Source organism: Mus caroli, unplaced genomic scaffold (assembly GCF_978045245.1).
Source record: "Mus caroli unplaced genomic scaffold, Mus_caroli_1 scaffold_16, whole genome shotgun sequence".
Taxonomy (NCBI): Eukaryota; Metazoa; Chordata; class Mammalia; order Rodentia; family Muridae; genus Mus; species Mus caroli.
The window spans coordinates 39,883,986-39,904,054 of record NW_028227271.1 but is presented as its reverse complement, the minus strand read 5'-3'; the positions used below and the strand labels follow the sequence as shown (position 1 = coordinate 39,904,054).

At 42.5% G+C, this 20,069-nt stretch overlaps 1 protein-coding gene across 6 annotated transcripts in view; it reads right to left on the bottom strand.

Moving 5' to 3' along the window:
• The window catches only part of Asap1 (ArfGAP with SH3 domain, ankyrin repeat and PH domain 1), a 291,999-nt gene that overhangs the window by 91,348 nt on the left and 180,582 nt on the right, over positions 1–20,069 (bottom strand). For all 6 annotated transcript variants that reach the window (XM_029469556.2, XM_029469561.2, XM_021182730.3 and 3 more), the window contains one exon: positions 11,122–11,267. In XM_029469556.2, the coding sequence (XP_029325416.1) occupies positions 11,122–11,267 (146 nt within the window). The remainder of the gene's footprint in view (positions 1–11,121; positions 11,268–20,069) is intronic.

Below are 20,069 nucleotides of genomic sequence, written 5' to 3'. Positions count from 1 at the left end.
TGAGGCATTTCTGTGAGATGCACTCAGTGGACTGACATGTGTGTAGAATGCCAGGCAGGAGATGGGCTCAGTTAAACAGAACGAGGTTTATTTTCTTACATTTTTTTTTTAAACACACATTTGCAAGGCTAAACAGTAATGGGAGAGAAAAGGGTAATGAGGGAATAAGGGATCTGAAAAACTGCTTGTAAGTATTGCACCACATGCTCTCCATGGTAAATCCTACAGTCTGGCTTTTCTGTTTATTCTTCAAGGCTACCTCTTAAAACAACATCGCATCCCATTATGTTATGTTGCATCTAGGTAACACTGAATTAAACTGCTGATTAAAATAGCAGAGGATACTGTGCTTAGCCTTTGTTATCTAAAGTTACTGGGGTCGAGAGAACTCTATAAAATGTGTTTTATAGAGTTTATAGAGTTAATCTCACTAGATTAACGAGGGTACAAGCTCAGAGAGCTTAAGCAAACTTGACGGAAGCCAAAGCATGAATGAAACAGATGGTCAGGTTATTAAAGGCAATTTGCTTTACTTCAAAGGCCATTCTCATTTCCTCTCTCTTGCTGTACTCATTTAAAGTGACAATCGGGGCACATCACTTTCCTGTCAGAAACCCATTCTTGCTTCCTGCTAGCTGGAGTCAAGTACAAACTCTCAAGTTTAGGTCTGGCCCTGCCAGCCTTTTCCCTTGTGGCTATCCCCGGATCAGCACCAGCTGCTCTGGACAGGAAAAGGTTTTTATGAGTCCCTGGGCTGCAGATAAGATGGTAGCATGAATGTCTGGTCCTGGGTATAGGGAGCAGTCACAACACGAGCATCCATTCATTCTTCCCCAGTCTTCCTCTTCCTTTCCCAAATCCCCCTGCTTCAGCTTTCTGAGCAACTGAGACTCAGCTATATTAGCAAACGTTTGATCAGTAACACAAGTTACAAGTCGAATCAGTGTTATCAAAGCCAAAACCAGTGCGATAGCAGGTTTGAAGGAACAAGCAGTAGCTTTCTCGTGGCAGTCATGGCAGTAGGGGATTCCAGAACTCAGGGGCAGGTGGTTCCGACTGTGTCCTGGACCAGTCTTCTTGCCTGAAAACACATTAGAGATGGACTCCAAGTCTAACCTATCAGAGCTTCTTGAGGATGGAGCCCAACAGCCCAAGTCTTAGTAAGCTCTTCAAGTGAATTAGAGTAAGAGAGCCACTCTGAGTCTTAGGGATGTCCACAGAAGAAAATCCGAATTCCTGTTGAGGAGGGACTGCTTCCAAGCCAGATCACCTTGCCTATGGTCTCAGGTATGACTGCCATGGAGCTGGAGCTCAAAGGCTGCGCTAGAGAAGTCTGGAAAACCCACGATCCACCGTATGCTGATGGCATCTGACAACACTGAAAATTGGGAGGCCAATTTTCCTGGAAACATTACACAAAGGCAGTGTGGGAGTTAAGGGATATGGCCATCCTTAACTTAAGGCCACAGTAGGTATCATTTCACATCTCCTCCCAGGGAAAATCAAGCACTGTTCCCTCTGACCACACCGGAGAACAACTACACCAGAAGGAGAAGTGGAGCTCTAACATTTAAGACGAATGAGGAAGTGGAAAGGACACAGCCCACACACTTGGATCTTGGCTTGAAAAAGTCATCCTGGCCCTTAGTACTTGGAATGGTAATCAGTTCTTGGCCAACTTTTAGACTTTAAATTTCATTTCCATGCATGTCATTTATAATTCGCCATGTGTGAATTACAACAAAACCATTCTGTGACATCGGTTTACATTTTCCTTGCCTTCTACGATGTCTCTATCACGTGTCCTATTCATGTTTTACAACTGCCGACTCTGGAAGGACTGTAGTACAACCTAAGATGGCTGTATGCTGGCACGCCAGGGCTTAGCATGCATCAGGAGGCCCAGTGCCACCCTCTTGGAAGCATCAGACTCTGATGCACGTGACTGAGAACAGAACCAAATGCTGCCCTGGGTCTCCTCCTTGGGCTGGGTCTGCATGGTCTCCAACATTTCATTTCATCTTCATGGAAATGTTCAGGACTCAAAAACCTACCTAAAGGGTGACTGTGTGGTGCACTCTTGGCGGATACAGCTCAAGGGCATCCATGCACATGAGGAAGCTCACATTACGAATCTGGGCTATCAGCTGCTTCCAAGAAATCAAATAATCTCTCCCCTACTCATGGAAACCCCAAGGCAGGAGGCTTGGTAAAATTCTGTCTCTATGTCCATCTTTCTCTTCCTCTATGAAATTAAAGAATTCTTTGTAGAGTAAGCTATCAAAATGTTCCATGCAAGCATTGTCAAACAGAAAGGAACAGCCATGACTACCACAGAGCCTGGCATATAGTGGGCACCTGGTAAAAGTTGCTGAGTCAAGGGATACTTTAGAAAGTCTATATTTTAATACATATTTTAATTTACATTTTGGCCTCACTATAATGTGCAATATAAACTATTGTTGAATGCTATTTAGTTCCTCTTCTAAGGGAAATGGTCTCTACCAGCTTCTAAAAACACTCTCAAAAAAAAAAAAAAAACCACCCCATTAAACTATTTGTAATCAGGACAAGGGTCGCACTAGTGTGAAGACGTGATACCCCTGCACTCTGGATGGGTGAGTGAGAACATGAGAGATCTGCCTCTGGTGACCAGGCGTGTGAAGCTGCAGAGCAGAGGTCTGAACTCAGTTACAAATCTGTCTCTGAAGCTACAGCATTTCTGCCAACTCTCGGGCCTCTCCACCATTTCACTCTCTTAGCACGCACAGTGCAAACAGTACGTCAGTGGGCAGTCTATTTACTTTCTAGGGGCAGATGTAGTGAGATGCTATTTGAAGACTGGATTAGAAAAGCAGTTCTTCATGTATAGTCATAAAGGGCCAAAGGAGCAAAGGACATAGTCTAAGACAAAAAGAGTATAAGAAACAAATGGCTGGAGAACAACCATGCACTCTGTATTAAATGTAATCAGAAATAAATTCAACAAGGGCAGAAGCAGAATGAAATTAAGAATAAACACAGCTAAAGAAATGAATCACCTGAACTAACAACATTTTAAAATTAGCATTTAGATTAGCACTTCTCAAAGTCGTTCAATGGGAAGTTCATGATTCTAACATGAAAAAGTCAGTGATCAAAAAAGTTTGAAAGCATCGAATTGGTTAAGGTCCTTCATTCTCATGTGCCTAGGTGTCTAACTCACAAATGTGTACTGCAAGTCTCCTGAGTAATATTAAGTAAGGCTTCTTAGAAAGAACTCTCATCAAAGAACAAGGCATGGGGCTAAGTTTGCCATTTCACTCACTTGATGCTCCCGTTCCTAGGCAGGAGCAGACAAATACATTGGCTATGGCTGCTGTGTAAAGTTGGGTAGGGTACGGTATGCACAGCCAAAGCACTGGCCCTGAACACACAAGTGGGGCCTGAAACAGCCATGTTCCTCTCGACAACCTGTGCCCAGTGCCCAGGAAGGGGACCTGACTTGACTGTATTATCTCCCAGCAGTCAAGTGTGAAGAGGGCACCAGCCTTATCTGAGGCAAAGACAGAGACTACCTTCCCCACCAGGAATCCAAAATAAGGCTGAGAATGAGAAAATCTAGGTAATGGAAAATGGGCAAGAAAGGGAGAGCGGCAAAGGGGCAAAGGAGTGACTGTAGGCCAGAGCTTCATGGAATTCTCTGAGCCGAGGGAAACATCTGCATTTCCTTTTCACAATGCACCTATAACATCTGGGCTAGGAAAAGAACTCTGGAGGCTTCTGGGATGAAGAGCGTGCAGACAGAAAGTTCATTATCTTAGTGCCGGTCTTATAACATCTGTGCTACTGGTTTAACTGTTCTTTTAAATCAGCACAACTGTTAAGTTTATGGTAGATCTATGCCAGCAAGAGCACATGCATGAATGTCAGGCAGTGCAGTGTGAGGACACTCTAGGTTTGAAGGACTCTTACAACTACCCGAGGTATGGTTCCATTTCCCTGCAGTTAACCAAGGTTGATCTAGCAAGTCAATGATGCAGAGACAACAGAAGGCAATGCTCACCGAGCACTTGTTCTTCCCCTGGATTTTTTGGTCTTCTGGAGCTAAGATGGAAGAGCAAAGAACCCCTGGAGAGTTGTGAAAAGTCTTCATGAGCCTTTGGCATGGAGGTGTCTTTTCTCCTCTATACCAAACCCTGTTGAGGAGCTGCCATGTGCCTTACTCTCTATTTTCTTCTTACGTGAACCAGACTCCTTCAGAAGGCATGTGTCATGAGATGGAAACTAACGTTTATTACACTCACGTTATTAACATTTATGACTGGGGCAGATCCTTACTAACCTAGCCTAATACAACGTGTAATGTATGTAAGTCAATGTCTAGCACACTATAATCTAGTGTTACTTCTATTTAGATAAGCAAAAGTTAACCATAAAAATAACAGTACTGTTGCTGGCTTAAAGACTCTGAGGATGTAGGTTAATTAATCAATTATTTAATTAAATTAAAGACACCCTCTCTTACATTGCCCAGAGTGGCTAATACTGAATAATTGATATTGCAGGCAAAAATCAAACAAAAACCAAGAAATACGATAAGCAAGTGCCACGGTGCCATTGTTAGCGTGATTCTGTTCAAATCTCTTCTCAACTGACCAGGTTCTTTCCCCCTTCCTTCTTCGGCAATGGACTCACAGCTTTAAAGCACGCCTCTGCTGGTTCCAAATGCTGCTCTGCAGTGTATCTCAAGTGAAGGATCAGTTTACAATGATACAGTGTGGCACACTCTTGAGGAAAGTGTTCCCGTCCTCCACCTAAGATGTAAACCCTGAAGCCTAAGATTATCTAGCTGTGAGGATTTTGGACACAATGTAAGATACAGACAGACAGACAGACAGACAGACAGATACACACACACAGATATGTAAGCAGTTAGTATCTATGTCTAAATGTATAAAAGAAAGATTATATTAAAATATTAGACACTAAAGTCATATAATAATCTTTACTTTTGAATTTTTCTATATTCCTGTTTTATTGTAGTAAACACATGTAACTTTCATAATAAAAAAAGAAACACTCCAAATCCTTTCCCTCTTGCTCATCCACCCACACCCATGTGAAAAGCCCTAGTTAACAGAATGTCCCACAATGCTAACTGGTCATGAGTCATCAGGGCACGAAGGGGGATGTAGTACAAACACCACAACCTCCAATTATGCACTTTCATTCCACGTAAAGATGAGATCTTACATGGGGAGCCAGAACTAACAGGTACATCTGCAACAGAACAGAACATTACCAAAGCGGGGAGGGGGAAGAGGACAAAGAAATCTGTCGTGAGATTGTGCCTCCAAGAAATGACAAAAAAGCTTTACCTTAATAACATGGCTACCTTAACAAGACCTATTATAATACCAGAAGGCATGCTAACATGGAAGGGGGACCTCAGGGCTCTCTATCTCTAGACAGAGAACTAGAGGCAACTATAGAGTGCGGAAACCAGGAAATAGTCTTCGCAGGAATGAGTCCTTAGTTGGTTATCCAATACCAAGGGGCAGGACACACAGTAATAACAGTGAAACAGAGGGGTCCAGGACACCAGGGTGGAGGTGGGTAGGGGAAGTAGGGGTGGGTTGGGAAAAATTATATTTTAATTTAAATGAGGATAGATGAGATCTTCAAAAATGCATTAGAGTTCAGGGTACCGGCAATTACCACTGGTCATAACTATCCGTTCTACACTTTTTTGTTGTTGTTGTTGTTTTCGAGACAGGGTTTCTCTGTAGCCCTGGCTGTCCTGGAACTCACTTTGTAGACAAGGCTGGCCTGGAACTCAGAAATCCGCCTGCCTCTGCCTCCTGAGTGCTGGGATTAAAGGTATGCGCCACCACACCCGGCTCCTTTCTACACTTTTTAACATTTCAAAGAAAATTCTCAAAAATAATGTGATGAAAATCTAGATCCAACAGGCATGTTTTCAGCTATTTTCATCTGGGGGGAAAGGAAACTTAAAAAACAAAATCAAACAAAAAGCAACCCTTAACCCAAACCACCACATTCTGCAGTCGGAACGGGTAAACAGGAAGTGCTCTGCCACTGCGGAACTCTGCTCGGCTCCAGCAGCTCTGCAGCAGTAAGTGCCCTCAACAGCTAAAGGGCAGGCTGCAGGGCTGTGGGAAGGGTAGGGGAGAAGGGACCAGAGTCCTGCCTGGGCTAGACGCCCTCTGGGCACAGCTCACTATTGTTAAATAAGGTTTGCATACAGCCTTGAAAGACCACTTCAGTATGGAGTATGACAGCATGCCATTTAAAGGGCTCCTCTTAACCACAGAGGATCTCTTCCCCAGAGCAATTTAAAGTGTGGGAACTTGAAAGGTATGTGATGCTGTCTGTTGATGCTTCAAGTCCTTTGCCAGGACCACACGACTAGCCAGCACTGTTCACCAAGCAGCCATTTTATTATTGCTTTCTTTTCAATGGTTAAAAACATGAACTTAATCTTGATACTGTATTTACTTAATCAAGTGAGCAACAAAACCACAAGCAGCTAAACTGAAGAGCAGTCTACTTTTATCTATGTGTTACAAGAAGTGCATTGTAAAAGAAGTCCTTCTCATTAATACACTGAATCTCAAATGGGCACGGAGTGATGGAAGGCACCCACACCACCAGGAAAGCACCACGAAAGGGGCACAGGTGCTTTACACAGCTCCTGGAAATCCGAACACAACACAAACTTCTAGAGGGAGGCTCGGGTGTCTATTTTCTCACGGATCGGTCCCTCCTGCTTATCACGTTATCTGTACAGACCCTCACTACACACAATGCGTGCACTCAGAGTGACAGGGCACGGATGATCAGCAGTCTCTTAGTGAAGAAATCAAGACGTAGGCATCTTTCCAGGCCACACGGAGAAGCAGTAGCTGGTAACCCTTTCTTTCCTAACCCTCTTCAGGTCAAAGCTTAAGCTCTTTTAGCGTGTCAGTGACATGCTAAAGGTTACAACCTCACCATGTCCATGCTTCTCTAGTTCCTTACCACTAAAAGGCAGCATTTCCTAGACCCAAGAAACCTAACAGAGCAACGTCTGGAAGCAGAGTAGATCCCTCCCTCGTCTCAGAATGGCAACCACATAACTGATGTTAGAAAAAGAAAGTCTCCAGGAGGGAAAAATAACTGGCTCACAAAACCTAGGGAAGTGCAAAGGAAGCAGGCTGCAGCCTCCTCGGGGCCCAATGGAGGCTGGGGAACTTTGACTCTGTACATTGCTTTACAATGACATTTTGACATAGTGATGTTTTATTAAACATTTCTCTCTTCTTCTTTGATGCCTAGACTTTGATTTATATTTTAAAAAATTTAAACACAAAAAATTGAAAACCCAGCATAGAGAGGATCCTATTCACTACTCCTCAGCCAACATCCTCAGCAGCAGCAGCAGCTTACATGTTATTTTACTAAACTCTAGACACTGACACAGGACAGGAGACTACATGACGGACCTTATTTAAGTCTCATCAGTTCTGCTATATGCTTTTCTGTCTCCTGAACAACAACTATATCTTTGCACATAGTTCTAAAGAAGGTGTAGTTATCAGTCTCTGTAAAACAAAGTCCGGTGCTTGACTTGGGGCTGCAGAAGAGATGCCTCACTGCCCTGTGTTTGGTTAGGAAGGCACTCAGAGGCAGTAATACCTGTTGATCAAGTGGAATGACAGACATCCCGAGCTAGCAGACCTGATGCTGATTTTCCAAGGGTTAGGGAGTCTTTCCAACAAGATTCCAAAGAAAAGCCTGGACCCGAGTGGTGCTGCATCACAGCTCTGCAAGCAGCATCTGACAGGGCACTGCATAGTGAAGCTACGGGAATAGAGCCAAAGCCACTGGCAGATCCAAGGGAGACAGAGGTGCCAGCACAATGCCACGCTTGTCAGGAAAAGCTACAGTTTTCTTGGGCAAAGACAGCCCAAGAAGAGTAGCCATGTGAACTGAACCAACTCCAGTATAAAATGATTATTTTTATGGCCGCTCACCAGGAACATTCACCATCTTCAATAGAAAATATTTATTTTTATTTTCTGAATGAAATGAAATAAATTATGTCATAGCAATTTCTTCTTGATCTTCCTTAGGCTTCTATTATTCTATGAAAGAAGAGAGGATATGACCCAAACCAAACCAAACCAAAACTGGGACTGAGTATATCATATCTAGTAAAATAGCAAGACCAGCACTTTTAGCTTGGGGGAGAGATTTCCCAGAATACACAGTGGCAGAAGCAATACACACAGAGAGGTAGAGACAGCCGAGGCAGAGACAGAACTCTAGCTCCACTCTAGCAGTGTGAGCCAACAACTTCCACCATCTCAGCAGGGTTCCGTACTCTTGGGGAGGGAGGCCACCTAATACAGGACAGCTAGGTACCACGGTAAGACAGCCGTCACTTTAATAGTTACTTTGCCTGTCACAGGTATGTGATACTTGTCAGAAAGTACGTAAGGAAGGAAAGGTTTAGTTCAGTTTGGGAGGGCATAGTTCATCCTTTGAGGAGGGCATGGTGGAAGTCTCTGAGGAGGAGCTTAGACCCGGGATGCCTCACATCTTGGTGCACCAGAAGTAGGCAGCTTGAACCAAGTTGTAGCCCTCAACCTTCATCCTTGTGTCAGCTGGACTTTATGTCTAAAAGGTTCCACACACTTGTCCTAGAACAATGCTAGGACCATGAGCTTGTTGGGACCATTTTACATCAAACAGTAACAAGCACTCACCACACACTGCCAGGTTCAAAGGTCTTCAATAAACACCAGTTTACATGGACATACAGGAATATATATATTAAATCAACACATGTTTGCCTGATTGTCTGATACATGTAGATACACAGTTGAGCATCAACCTGCAGTATACTCAAATCTATATACAGACTGGTGTGGGAACCTTGTTGGGTGATGACCCTTGGCTAATGTCAAAACACATCTGGTCTCCTGGAAAGTGAGATACTCATGTGACAAGACGTATCCCTGGGAAAACAGCTTCTTGGGTTCTCTGCCAGTTATTACCAAAGTCGGGGTGAGTCTTACTTCACTTCCTTTTTTACTATAGGCATCCAGGCTTACTAGTCTATAAGCCACCCTCACAGCATGTGGCAAATAATACCCAGAAGGAAGAGGAAATGAGGCTCAAGTAGTGTAAGAGTGAAAGAAATCAAGGGCTTGTTAAACCAAAAAGTATAGAAACACTGAATTTTTTCAAGCTTTTGAAAAGACAAAGTATTTTGTGTTTAACGTTTTTTTTTTCATATTACATAATACTTATAGACTTATTCAATGACAAAACCCCACCAAATATAATTAAATGGTCAGGAAAACAGATGTATGCATAGTTTTAATAAAAGAGAAAACATTTTGACTATTCGAAACACTCAGGGTAAGAGACTGTAGGAAGATTTTTCAAATAGGTAGTATTCTACTGTAAGCTGTTTGTATCAACTGGATTTATGGCAGGATGACCAGCCAAAGACACAGAGGCCCATCTGATATCTAACCCACGCAAGGCGAGGACACATGAGCTTAGGCTCCAGATTCTTAGGGGATGCAGAAGTGCAATGCTGGGGGAGGCAGGTGAAGACAGAATGCCTGTCTCCAGGACAGGAATGGAGGGAAATATGGCAATAAATCACATCGCTGTGCTCCCCTACCTCGTAAGGCTTAGATGATGCTTGATTAAATCAAATAAAGTGCAAATGTGGCAGTTCTTACAGAAACATTTTCACCAAATCAACAATGTCAGGCTCAACAATGTGGATGCAGTTAAGATATGGTGATAGCCGGGCACAGTGCTGGCAAAGAAACTCTCACTGCTGTCCATCTGCTCTGCCTTCTTGGGTCAACATCTTTAAAGACCTTATATTTTAGGATTCTTCCTGCCATACACATTCCATAAATCCTAAAACCTTTTCTTGAAGGTATGCAAAGGGTTGGCAGTGGGGTGGATTGTAAAAGGATATGTAGAATTAAGGAAGGCTCATTATTTCAAGAACCAAGACACACATACACGTGAGATACAATAAAGGCAGGGTGCATTTCCATTGCCTGTTCAGCACTGAAAGCATCCTTACTCTTTTAACCAGTTTACCAAAAATAAATATAAAAATAAAAAATAAATAAAAAAAAATCAAAATCTGCACACACAGGGCCTGCACAGGTCTATGTCAGGCGGAGTTAAGGAGCTGAAGGGACAAAGGGATACATGTCCCTATTCCTAGGCTAGAAGCTCTGTCAAGAGTCTCACTGAGAAAACAAGTCCCTCTTATGGGCAGGCTGCATGCCTAGCAGTAGAGCAACAGAAGAGAGCGCTCATCGGCATGGGGGAGCTGTCGGGATGGGGGAGGTACCTTGTCTAGCCATGTCATGGCAGGGCTTTTCATTTTTTGTTTCTAAAATTTATCTCATTTTAAAATTTACTTATATATATTTTCCTTCCCTCCTTTTACCCTACTGGTTCTTTGCTTTGTGTCTTATGGCTTCCAGCTTACTGTTTTTATGGGATTCTTGAGTGTGCTAATGGATGTCCGACTATCTATACCTGGGCTTTTCTTGGGCTCTTCTCCTTCTCTTTGTTTTGTCCTACTTCAGTGGCATGTTAGGTTTTTTTTTGTTTTGTTTTTGTTTTTTTTTTTTTTTTTTGCTTTATTTTATTACTATCTCTTAGAAGCCTGTTTATTTTCTAGTGAGAGTCAGAAAGGGGGTGGATCTAGATGAGAGGGAGGCAGGGAGGAGTAAAGGGAGGGGAAACCATAATTAGTATATATTGTATGGAGAGAAAAATCTATTTTCAATAAAAGGGAAAAAGTAACATCTGCTAACAGTTATCTTAAAACAGTTAACAGTGGTAGAATGTAGAAGACAGTCACGTGGTTCCTCTCCCTTCAAAATAGCCACCATGCTATTGGCTGGGCTAAGGATACCAGGCTAGAAATGTTACTCTGGAATCTGTGAAGAGCACCACCTCTGCAGGACTGCACAGCCTGTTATTGTAGTTTCCACTCTGAGGCCCGAGGGTGGAGGCGAGGAGCAGAGGACTGCTCTCTGTACGCCTGGTGAGCCCAGCGCTGCTCCAGGAGGAAGCATGACTCACCAGATTTTTCAGCAGCGTGGACAGTTCCTTTGTGAGTGTAGAAAACTTGACAAAAGCGGTGCCAAGGTCAGGGTTGTCTCTGCTTAAAAAATTACTTCCAAACTTATCCAGAACTTGTGCATAGTTTTCTTCATTTTGTACATGATCTAAAAAGGAAGCAAAAATGGAGTGTGAGTGGTTATTTGCCACAATGAGGAGTTCTTCTGAATGTGGATCACTGGAACCTCTTAAGAGAAAGCAGAGAAAAACAGCATCAATTATTTACTGAGCACATCCAGAGGCTGGCAGTACACTCAACACTCTTCTCTTTTGAGACAGGGTCTGATGTATAGTTCAGACAGGCCTCAGGCTTGCCACCTTTCTGCTGGTGCCTCTCTTATGCTGTGATTACAGGTGTGAGCCACCACGCCTGGATGGCATTGGTGCTGTCTATCTGTCTGTCTGCCCCTCTCTTCCTTTTTCTCTAAGCAGGAATACTCACTTACTGACTCTTCAGTTATTTAAGGGAAAAATTCTTCCCACATTCACCAGCAATTAAGAAACTATGAAGAAATTTCTCATTAGCAAACTCAATCTTAAAATACAAAAGAAAACCTCAAGAGTTCTAGCAACGTTTCCTGCTCTGCATCTAGTCTTGACTCCTTTATTTTGTTTTATGCCCCAGGCCTACAAAAGGAGTCAAGATTAGATGTAGAGCAAGAAACATTTATTTTTTATTTTTAGTTTTTATTTTTTAGTGAAACCATCTCTAGGTACAAAGTTTGCATGCTCAGATCACAAAAATCATGAAAACAACTTCTACACTTTGTACCTCCGCTACCCCTCATACTTTCTTTCAACTCTGCAGGAACTGATGTGAAGCCCACAAGCATTTCTCAGTAGAGTGGATACACGAGCAGTAACTCTTACTCCTGTGAAATACCTTCTGTCCTGTTTTCCAGGCTATCATGCTCTCTTCATCATCCTCTACCTCTACCTCAGGGCTGCTCCTCCCCCTTCTCTGCTGCTTCCTCGCCTGTCTGACCTCATTGCACTAGAAAGCCCCTCCCTGTTACTGGTGCTTTCTGTTATTTTTCCATCTATTCTTACTGCTTTGAGATCTCAAGTCTCATCACTTTAAATGCTTTCCAAAAGTTTTAAGTTGGTATCTTGACTACTAAAACACAAACTGACACATCCAACCATCTATCTCCATTTCGATGCCCAAACAAAAGGCTACAGTGGACCCCATGATCTTCTTCCTTAAGCCCTTTATCTTACTTAGGCACTGGCAAACAGCATTAGGCAAGGGGAAACATGTCGACTCATACTTGGCTTTCCTTTCTCACACCCTGGGACCTCAGAGTGGCCACAGAAGGCCACTTACCACTGAGAAAGATATATACCCCAATCTGAGAATTTCTCATCACCTCATGCTAATCACCGCCTACCCAACCTCACCTCTTTGTTCTGGTCTCTTGATCGTTGCTCTTGCTTTGTTACTGAAACAGCACCCTATATGGCTCTATTAGGTTATACAACAGATGTTAACTCCCACCATACACGCCCTTCATGAAGGACTGCCAGGCTCACCATGATCTTCACAGACATGGAGAGAAGTATACCTGGGACTGATGCATGGCAGCTGGCTTACCTGGTGACTGCGTTGGAGGTGGTATTCATGTGCCAGCTTTTTGTTCTGCCTTTGTGTGGAAGCCCACAGCACATGCCTAGTATGTACTACATGAATGAGTAAACAAGTCTGTGTCAGAAACTTAAGGCTTTCCTCAGTCAGAAGGAACTGTTCTTGCTGGTAAGTCCTGTACTTATGCACGGTTTCCCACATCATCTGTGCACATGCATATTTTCCCTTAGGAGGCAAGGATTGCCTCTGTCACCTCTGTATCCCTCACTCAAGAGATAATACTGGCGATTTTCAGGGGAGCTAGACTTAGGATATTAGGGCTTAGTGAGAATTTGTTAAGTCCTCTGAAATTTTTTAGGCTGTTTATTCCCAGCTATTCAACAATGGAATGCTTTACTTCAAACCTTCTTCAATAACTGTACAAGAGCAATGGCCATTCAAGAAATGAAACAGCAGCCCAGGGAATAACGGGCAAGAAACATCGCTGTCATCCAGTGAGACCAGATGAAGCTCCCAAAGACTTCTGCTCATCACAGCATTAAAATTCATGATGCCTGCAGTGGCGATAAACATTTATGACTGCGATATTTTTAAAAGATAAAACACATCTCTGGTTAAACCTCAGAAAAAATAGAAAGACCATCTCAGCTCAACAATAGGCCGTGCACGTCTGCCCCAAAGCATAGATCTACCTGGGTCATAGACGCCCACACCCCACTGAGACTCCCACCTAATGCTTCTTTCTGCTTCTGCAAGCCAGTGAGAAACAATGAAGTCCATTTCAACGCTCCAGGGGAGAAAGCACCTCAGCATTAGGTGGGATACACTGGCACACAGGCTTGCTCTTTGTTCCCTTGAAGTCATAGAATGAAATGTGTATAGATGTGTAAATTATTAGAGTATCTGCTACTCACTACCCAGATTAAGAAAGGAATTATTACAAATTGGTTCTAGAATCCCTTCCTAGGCATCTCATGAAACTGCAATTGCTTCTCTTCCTCCCCTGACATCTATTCCCCTGAAATATAACTTCATGAAGAGTTAGGAAGAATTATGAGAAGCCTGGCAGATGAACAATGGTGACTCACTGAGAAGTCAGATGACCTGAGCAGAGCCGGGTCATAGGAGGAGGGTATTGATGTGTGCTGAGAATGTTCTCTGGCCTGACCGTTCTCTCTGTGACACTGTATTTCCTCCTCACCAGATCTCTGCAAAGTGTGATAGATGAGAGGCCGAAAGCCAGAATGGATAAGTCAGCAGAAGTTAGGTATAGATCCAGAAAACCTATATAGTGCCTGGGTGTGCATATGAATGCATCAATGAGTGTTTGTTCAAACACAGTGATATATCATATATATACATATAGATATAGATATTAAAATATAGCAGTATAATAAGTTGAATTTGGGGATAATAATACTAAAGGGGGGAGTAGCATAAGCCCAAAATAAGCCAGTCAGAGCTGTATGTAATATCTAACAGCACAGGAATAGGTCTCATGCATTTTAAGTATCATTTAGCTTACGGCATTATAAATCTATCAGAGACGGTTTACTGAAAGCACCCTCCCCGCAGCCCATTTGCCCTCACAAAATACCTCTACCTCTGCATAGAACCAAGAGTTTTCCAAGATTTTTTCAATATGTAACAAGTCTGAGAGGCAGTAATACTGCTCTGGGGAGGAAGTATCACAGGCAGAGGCAGAGGGAGACCGTATTTGAGGACAGTCGGCCAACTAAATGCGCTATCACTTTAGGCATACAGTTATGAAGTAGTAACAAAATAATTTTGTGGAAAAATATAAAGGTTTCAGCGGACACCATCACAGACATAGCTTTGTAACTAAAGAGACAGACTAAACGCACAAAAGCCTGATCACTCCAGGAGATGAGGGCTCATGAGAAAAGTTCTCTTTTATGATATGTACCGCAAGAATTAGAAATAACAAGACAAGAGGTAGAAGCCTTGGGCTTCTAAGACAGTGACTTGTGGAAAGGAAGAGGCAAAGTGTAGAGACTATTTTGGTGAAGCTCACAATTTATAGGTCTTTTGGGGAGGTGCATAAGCTCAAAAAGCTAGAGCCCCCATATACATACTAAATCAGCCCCTTCCCTGTTGATTTGTATCTCTGACAGTCTTGGTTGCAGATCCCAGTCACTGAATGTAGCTTAGAGGAAAAGCTCTTCCCTGTTCAAATGTAAAATCTAAAGTGGGATGAACCTTCATTCAATGCCTGTGTGACATTATCTTGGTCAAGTGGCCTTCTCTAAGCCATACTGCAAAATGGAGACATCGATGGCATTTATCTCAGACAGTTAAGCTATTGGAGGTTAGCATGTAAGCACAGTAAGTATGTGATGACATCAGAGTGATGTCACTGCCCACCCCGCTCTCTGTAGCACAACTGGTCTTTCATCCTCCGGCCAGATGGCATAGGCGTCCAAACACTCTGAGATCAGAAAACCAAAGCTCACACCCTGCGAGTCAGGCGTGCCTTCGGGTTGCACTGCAGCTCCACTGTTTACACACACCTCGAGGACTTTCTCAATAATCCACAGGCCTTTCTTTGATGGCTGCTTACTTGTGGCAGAACTCACCATTCTTCCAGACTGGCCTGCCAACCCATCCTTTGGCCTCTGCTACTTATCAAGCACAGAGTATGTAGTGGAACCCATCACAGTAATACTCCAAGGCCCATAGAACAGTCCTTCAAGGTACTATTTTTTTTTAAATTTATATTCTTATTTATATGCACATGTATGTGTCTGCTCATCTGTGTGTACATTGAGTGTGCAGTGACCACAGAGGTCAGAACAGGGTGTGAGGTTTCCTGAAACTGGAGTTATAAGAAGGTGTGGATTGCCTAATGTGGGTCCTGGGAAACAAACCTGGGTCCTCTGTGAGAGCAGCAGGTTCTCTTAACCTTTGAGCCATCTCTCCAGCCATGATGGTGCTGTTTCATAGGTAAATAAAGCTGAGGGATGCAGCCAGAATTGGAGAACAGCTACACTTGATTTCAAACACACCCGTCTGCTGACCCAACTCAGCAGAGCATCCGACATGCCAGAACACTGTGTTAACACCTACTCAGAATCCACTACATGAAAGGTTTAGGGTAAGTGTCAGGCACCCAACAGGCTTCTTTGTGCCTTAGTGACACCAACAATGCAATAGTTACAATTAGTTGGAATTAAGATTTTGGATGAGTCAATGTGTCAGAGCTATACTAAGTACTCCTTCTACGTCAACTCATCCAGTGTCCACAATTAAGTGCTACTGTTACATCCTCATTTTAAACATGGGAAAGGGTTGAGAGAGGCTAAGCAGTTTTCCTAAGGTCACATAGCTAATGAGAAGGCTGGCAGGACTGAGGCCTGGCCCTGCTCGCAACCATTTGTCCTGGCTGGGCTCTACTGCATCTGAGGACTTCTAATCTGAGCCAGATGCCAAGTAAAAGAAAGTCCTGGAAATTAGTTATCAGTTACTGTCTTCACTGCCTGGTTGTGACCAGATAACCAGACTCTACCTCAATTCCCTCATGTAGAGAGCTAGTCTAGTAAGACTCACCTGGCCACTGGTTACTAATTTGTCATAACGAATGGGACAGATTGTTTAGAAGAACAATAAGGCCACAAGACAAAACAAAGCATCAGGCTTCTTTGTGTTTACTGAGCAGTAGGACCTCAAGGGACATCACCAGAAGCCCGGTTCCAAGCACAACCACTAATGTGACTGAAGCACTTCTTGGTAGAGGTGCACTGAGACACGGAACATGGACAGAGTCTCAATTCCTACTCTGGTCCTCACTGGCCATGTGACTTTAGAAAAATTCCTTACGTTTTCAGAATCTTTAGTTCATATGTGAAATAGTATGTCTATAAAACACATGTCTATAGAATACATTTTTAAAAGTTTTACATTTATGCCAATAATCCTGAGATTGGGTTGAATTGCCAATATATTAGTGGTATCGTATATAAACTTAACATCATGGTATACTTTGTAGAATCCTGGTATATGTAAGCTAGCAATAAGGTATTAATATCTAGTTGGCATGGCCATTATGCGGAACTGAAGAGGAATGGCTGTATTGTGGCACATCCAGTATCTGGCATATGCAGGGTTTGTACTATTACTCATTTCAAAGTGAGTTTCACTTTCATGTCTTCCCACGTCTTCTTTCTTGAGAATCTGGCCTTCCTCCTGGGTCTTAATTCTCTTCTGGGGTCATGGGTCGTGACCCCATTGGTCTCACAAATCAGGTATCCTGTATATATGATCTTTATATTGCAATTTGTAACAGTAGCAAAATTACAGTTATGAAGTAGTAACAAAATAATTTTGTGGTTGGAGGTCACCACAATCTGAAGAACTGTATTAAAGTATCGCAGCATTAGAATGGTTGAGGAACAGTGGAATAAAGTAACATGTTTATCATCTTGTGAGCCACAGATTAGGTATTTGGAACCTATAGAGTCTTTCCAAATGTCTTTCCCCTGAAGTGCCACCACATTCCAGGTCTCAGTCTTCCTGGTTTAAAGTCAATATAAAGCCACCTTTCACTTACTCTTCGTAGCTTACCCCGTTTGTGACATATGCAGTTCCCAGAACTCAGTCTGCCTGCAGTGAGTGCTCAATAAAATGCTATTGTGTGTACTGAACAAATAATGTTCCTGCTCTCAAAAAAGGTTCACCAGTCAGGTGCCAGGCACAGTAGCTGGAGTACTAAGGCTACATAAGCTGCTGCATACACTGTAGTGCTGGAGCCTGGGAAAAGGACCTGTATACACATGATAGTACCATTATAACCTTAAGTGCTTGTTTTAAAAAGTGTAATTCACATGCAACTATAGAGATACACAGATAGATAGAAACTGTAACTTCCTCTTCTAATCCTACCTCTTTCTGTGTCAACACATACACAAATACAGGCACTTTCCTTCTTTTTCATTTCACTTTTTATAAAGCCCAATCAGGAATCATGCAGAAGACACCAAGGCTTCCTCTTTTCCTACTGAATAAAGACCGAGAGAGTCAACATAAGCACATCTTAATAACTATGTCAACTGTGGTTATTTCACGACAAGCTGAAGTGCTAGTTATATAACAATTCCTCTACTAAGAATCTTCCAAGTTGTTTGCAGCTTTCCCCACCAAAGCCCAACACTTCAATAACAACCCCCAAACACAAGCTCATGCGGGCTGCTGCTCTGTCTCTGCAAAGATATACATAAACACAGGCTTCCAGGGGATGTGGACATATGTACACTCCAGTACTGCAGCAATGCCCATATCACAGAGACCTTTCTCTAAAAAGTCATTAGCACCCAGAAGCACTGTCCTTCTTAATTGTGCCTCACAGGCATGAAAAATAGAACCTCAAAGAGCCTGCTTTTCTGAATTTACTGTCTGTTAATATCTCCTCCTTCCTTTATTTTCTTAGTGTAGTTCTCACCAGTCTGCAAGCAGACTGCCTTATATGGGGTGGGGGTGGGGCTATCTTTGTAGTATGTGTTGCTAATTCTTCTGGTCTTCATTCATAATTCCTTTCTGATATAGACCATAAATTTAGAAGGTCTTGTGTCTGACACAGGTGCAGAAATACAGTTCCCCATCTTTTTGTCAGAGCTCCTTTATAGGAGCTTTCAGATCTACCCTGACAGGAGGAGGGGTCCTATTCCTATTCTCTTATCTGATACTGCAGGATAGAGCACAGACAACACTTTTCAGAGCTCATTACTAACTTCATTTTCTATTGGTCAATGATGAGAGTGTTGTTTCATATAAACACGAATTCAAAATGGCAGAAGTATATTTATGGTTATATCAGAAATTGTTGGAAATTCTGTCCTAATATTTCAAGCAAAAACTTAAGCAAGCAATTTTTAATGAAACTCATGTCAGCAATTCAAATAGTAATTTATAAAATCAAACATTCTAACTGTGTAATCCAAAGATACACTAATTTGACATTTACGTGTTGAGCAATAATGGTAGGAAAATATTCAGTCTTGGCTTTTTTTTTTTTTTTTTTTTTGAAGGCAAACTGGAGCACTTCAGGTCGTATTTGGTGGCACTGCATGGCATGACAGCGGTGTCCACACAAAAGTGCCCATGTGTGAGCTTACAGCTTGGCCTGCAGTAAAGCCATGCAATCCAAAACAGGTGAGTACAGACAGGAACACCTCAGATTCCTCCATGCTTCATTTTGAATTAATTCTTGGTTGCTGTGCAGTAAAGAATACTTTATCATTGATAAATGTCCCACAATCTTAACATGGGGTGTCTCAACCCAGTTTAGGAAGCCACACATAGGCTAAGACCAGACTGGAGCACTTACGCTCCAGGAGTGATAACTCGGCAGACTATTTTTGAATGTACGCCCTGTCTTGTCAGGCATGTGAGAGCATACACTCGTAGTGATGCTCATTTACTTAAATAACAGGTGATACGTTACCTGATTCAAAATGCCTGTGAAAGAGCGAGGATTCCAGGGAGGCCCAGGGAGAACACCACATGGGGAAGTAGTGCCCAAACCAGCCTGTGCTGCCCTGGGTCTGTGCTATACTTAGAACAGCTTTACGGGAAAACTGAATGGCAGCTCACAGAGATAAAATCATTCAAAAGTGTGGTCAAAGAGCAGCTTGGAATGGGAGGCCAGGTACAGACATGCCTAGAATCTTGACCGTAATTTTCCAGGAGGATCTGGTCAAGGTTTTGAAAGGTTGTCATTAAAGATAATTATACAGGGTCTGGAGAGACAGCTCAGAAGAGAACTGGCTGCTCTTCCAGAGGACCCAGGTTCAATTCCCAGCACCCACAGGGCAGCTCACAACCATCTGTACCTCTGGTTCTAGGGAACCTGACATTCTCTTCTACCTTCTTCTGGTATCCAGTAAGCACTGAGCATGCACGTGTACATCCAGGCAAAATAATACATGTAACATAATAATAAATGCAGTTATTATCCATATAATTAAAAAGTCAAACACAGTAAATTTCCTAAACACAGACTGATTTTGTAGCCGTGATTTTTATCCTTTTCAACTGAACTATTAAAATATTAATTTATTTTATCTATTTATGCCTGTTAAAAAGATCATAATTAAAATCAGCATTATATGATATATAGTCAAACACTGGGATTAACTGCCAACTCTATTTACAACCTACTTTATGCTATGTCTGAACATTTGAACCAAGTGTTTAGAAAAGCAGCTGAAATTAAGTTGCTTGCTTTGTAGCCACTGAGAAATTTATTGTTTTACCTTTAAAGCCTTAGATTTATTTGTGAGATCTATGAACTATTTTTTAAAATAAATAA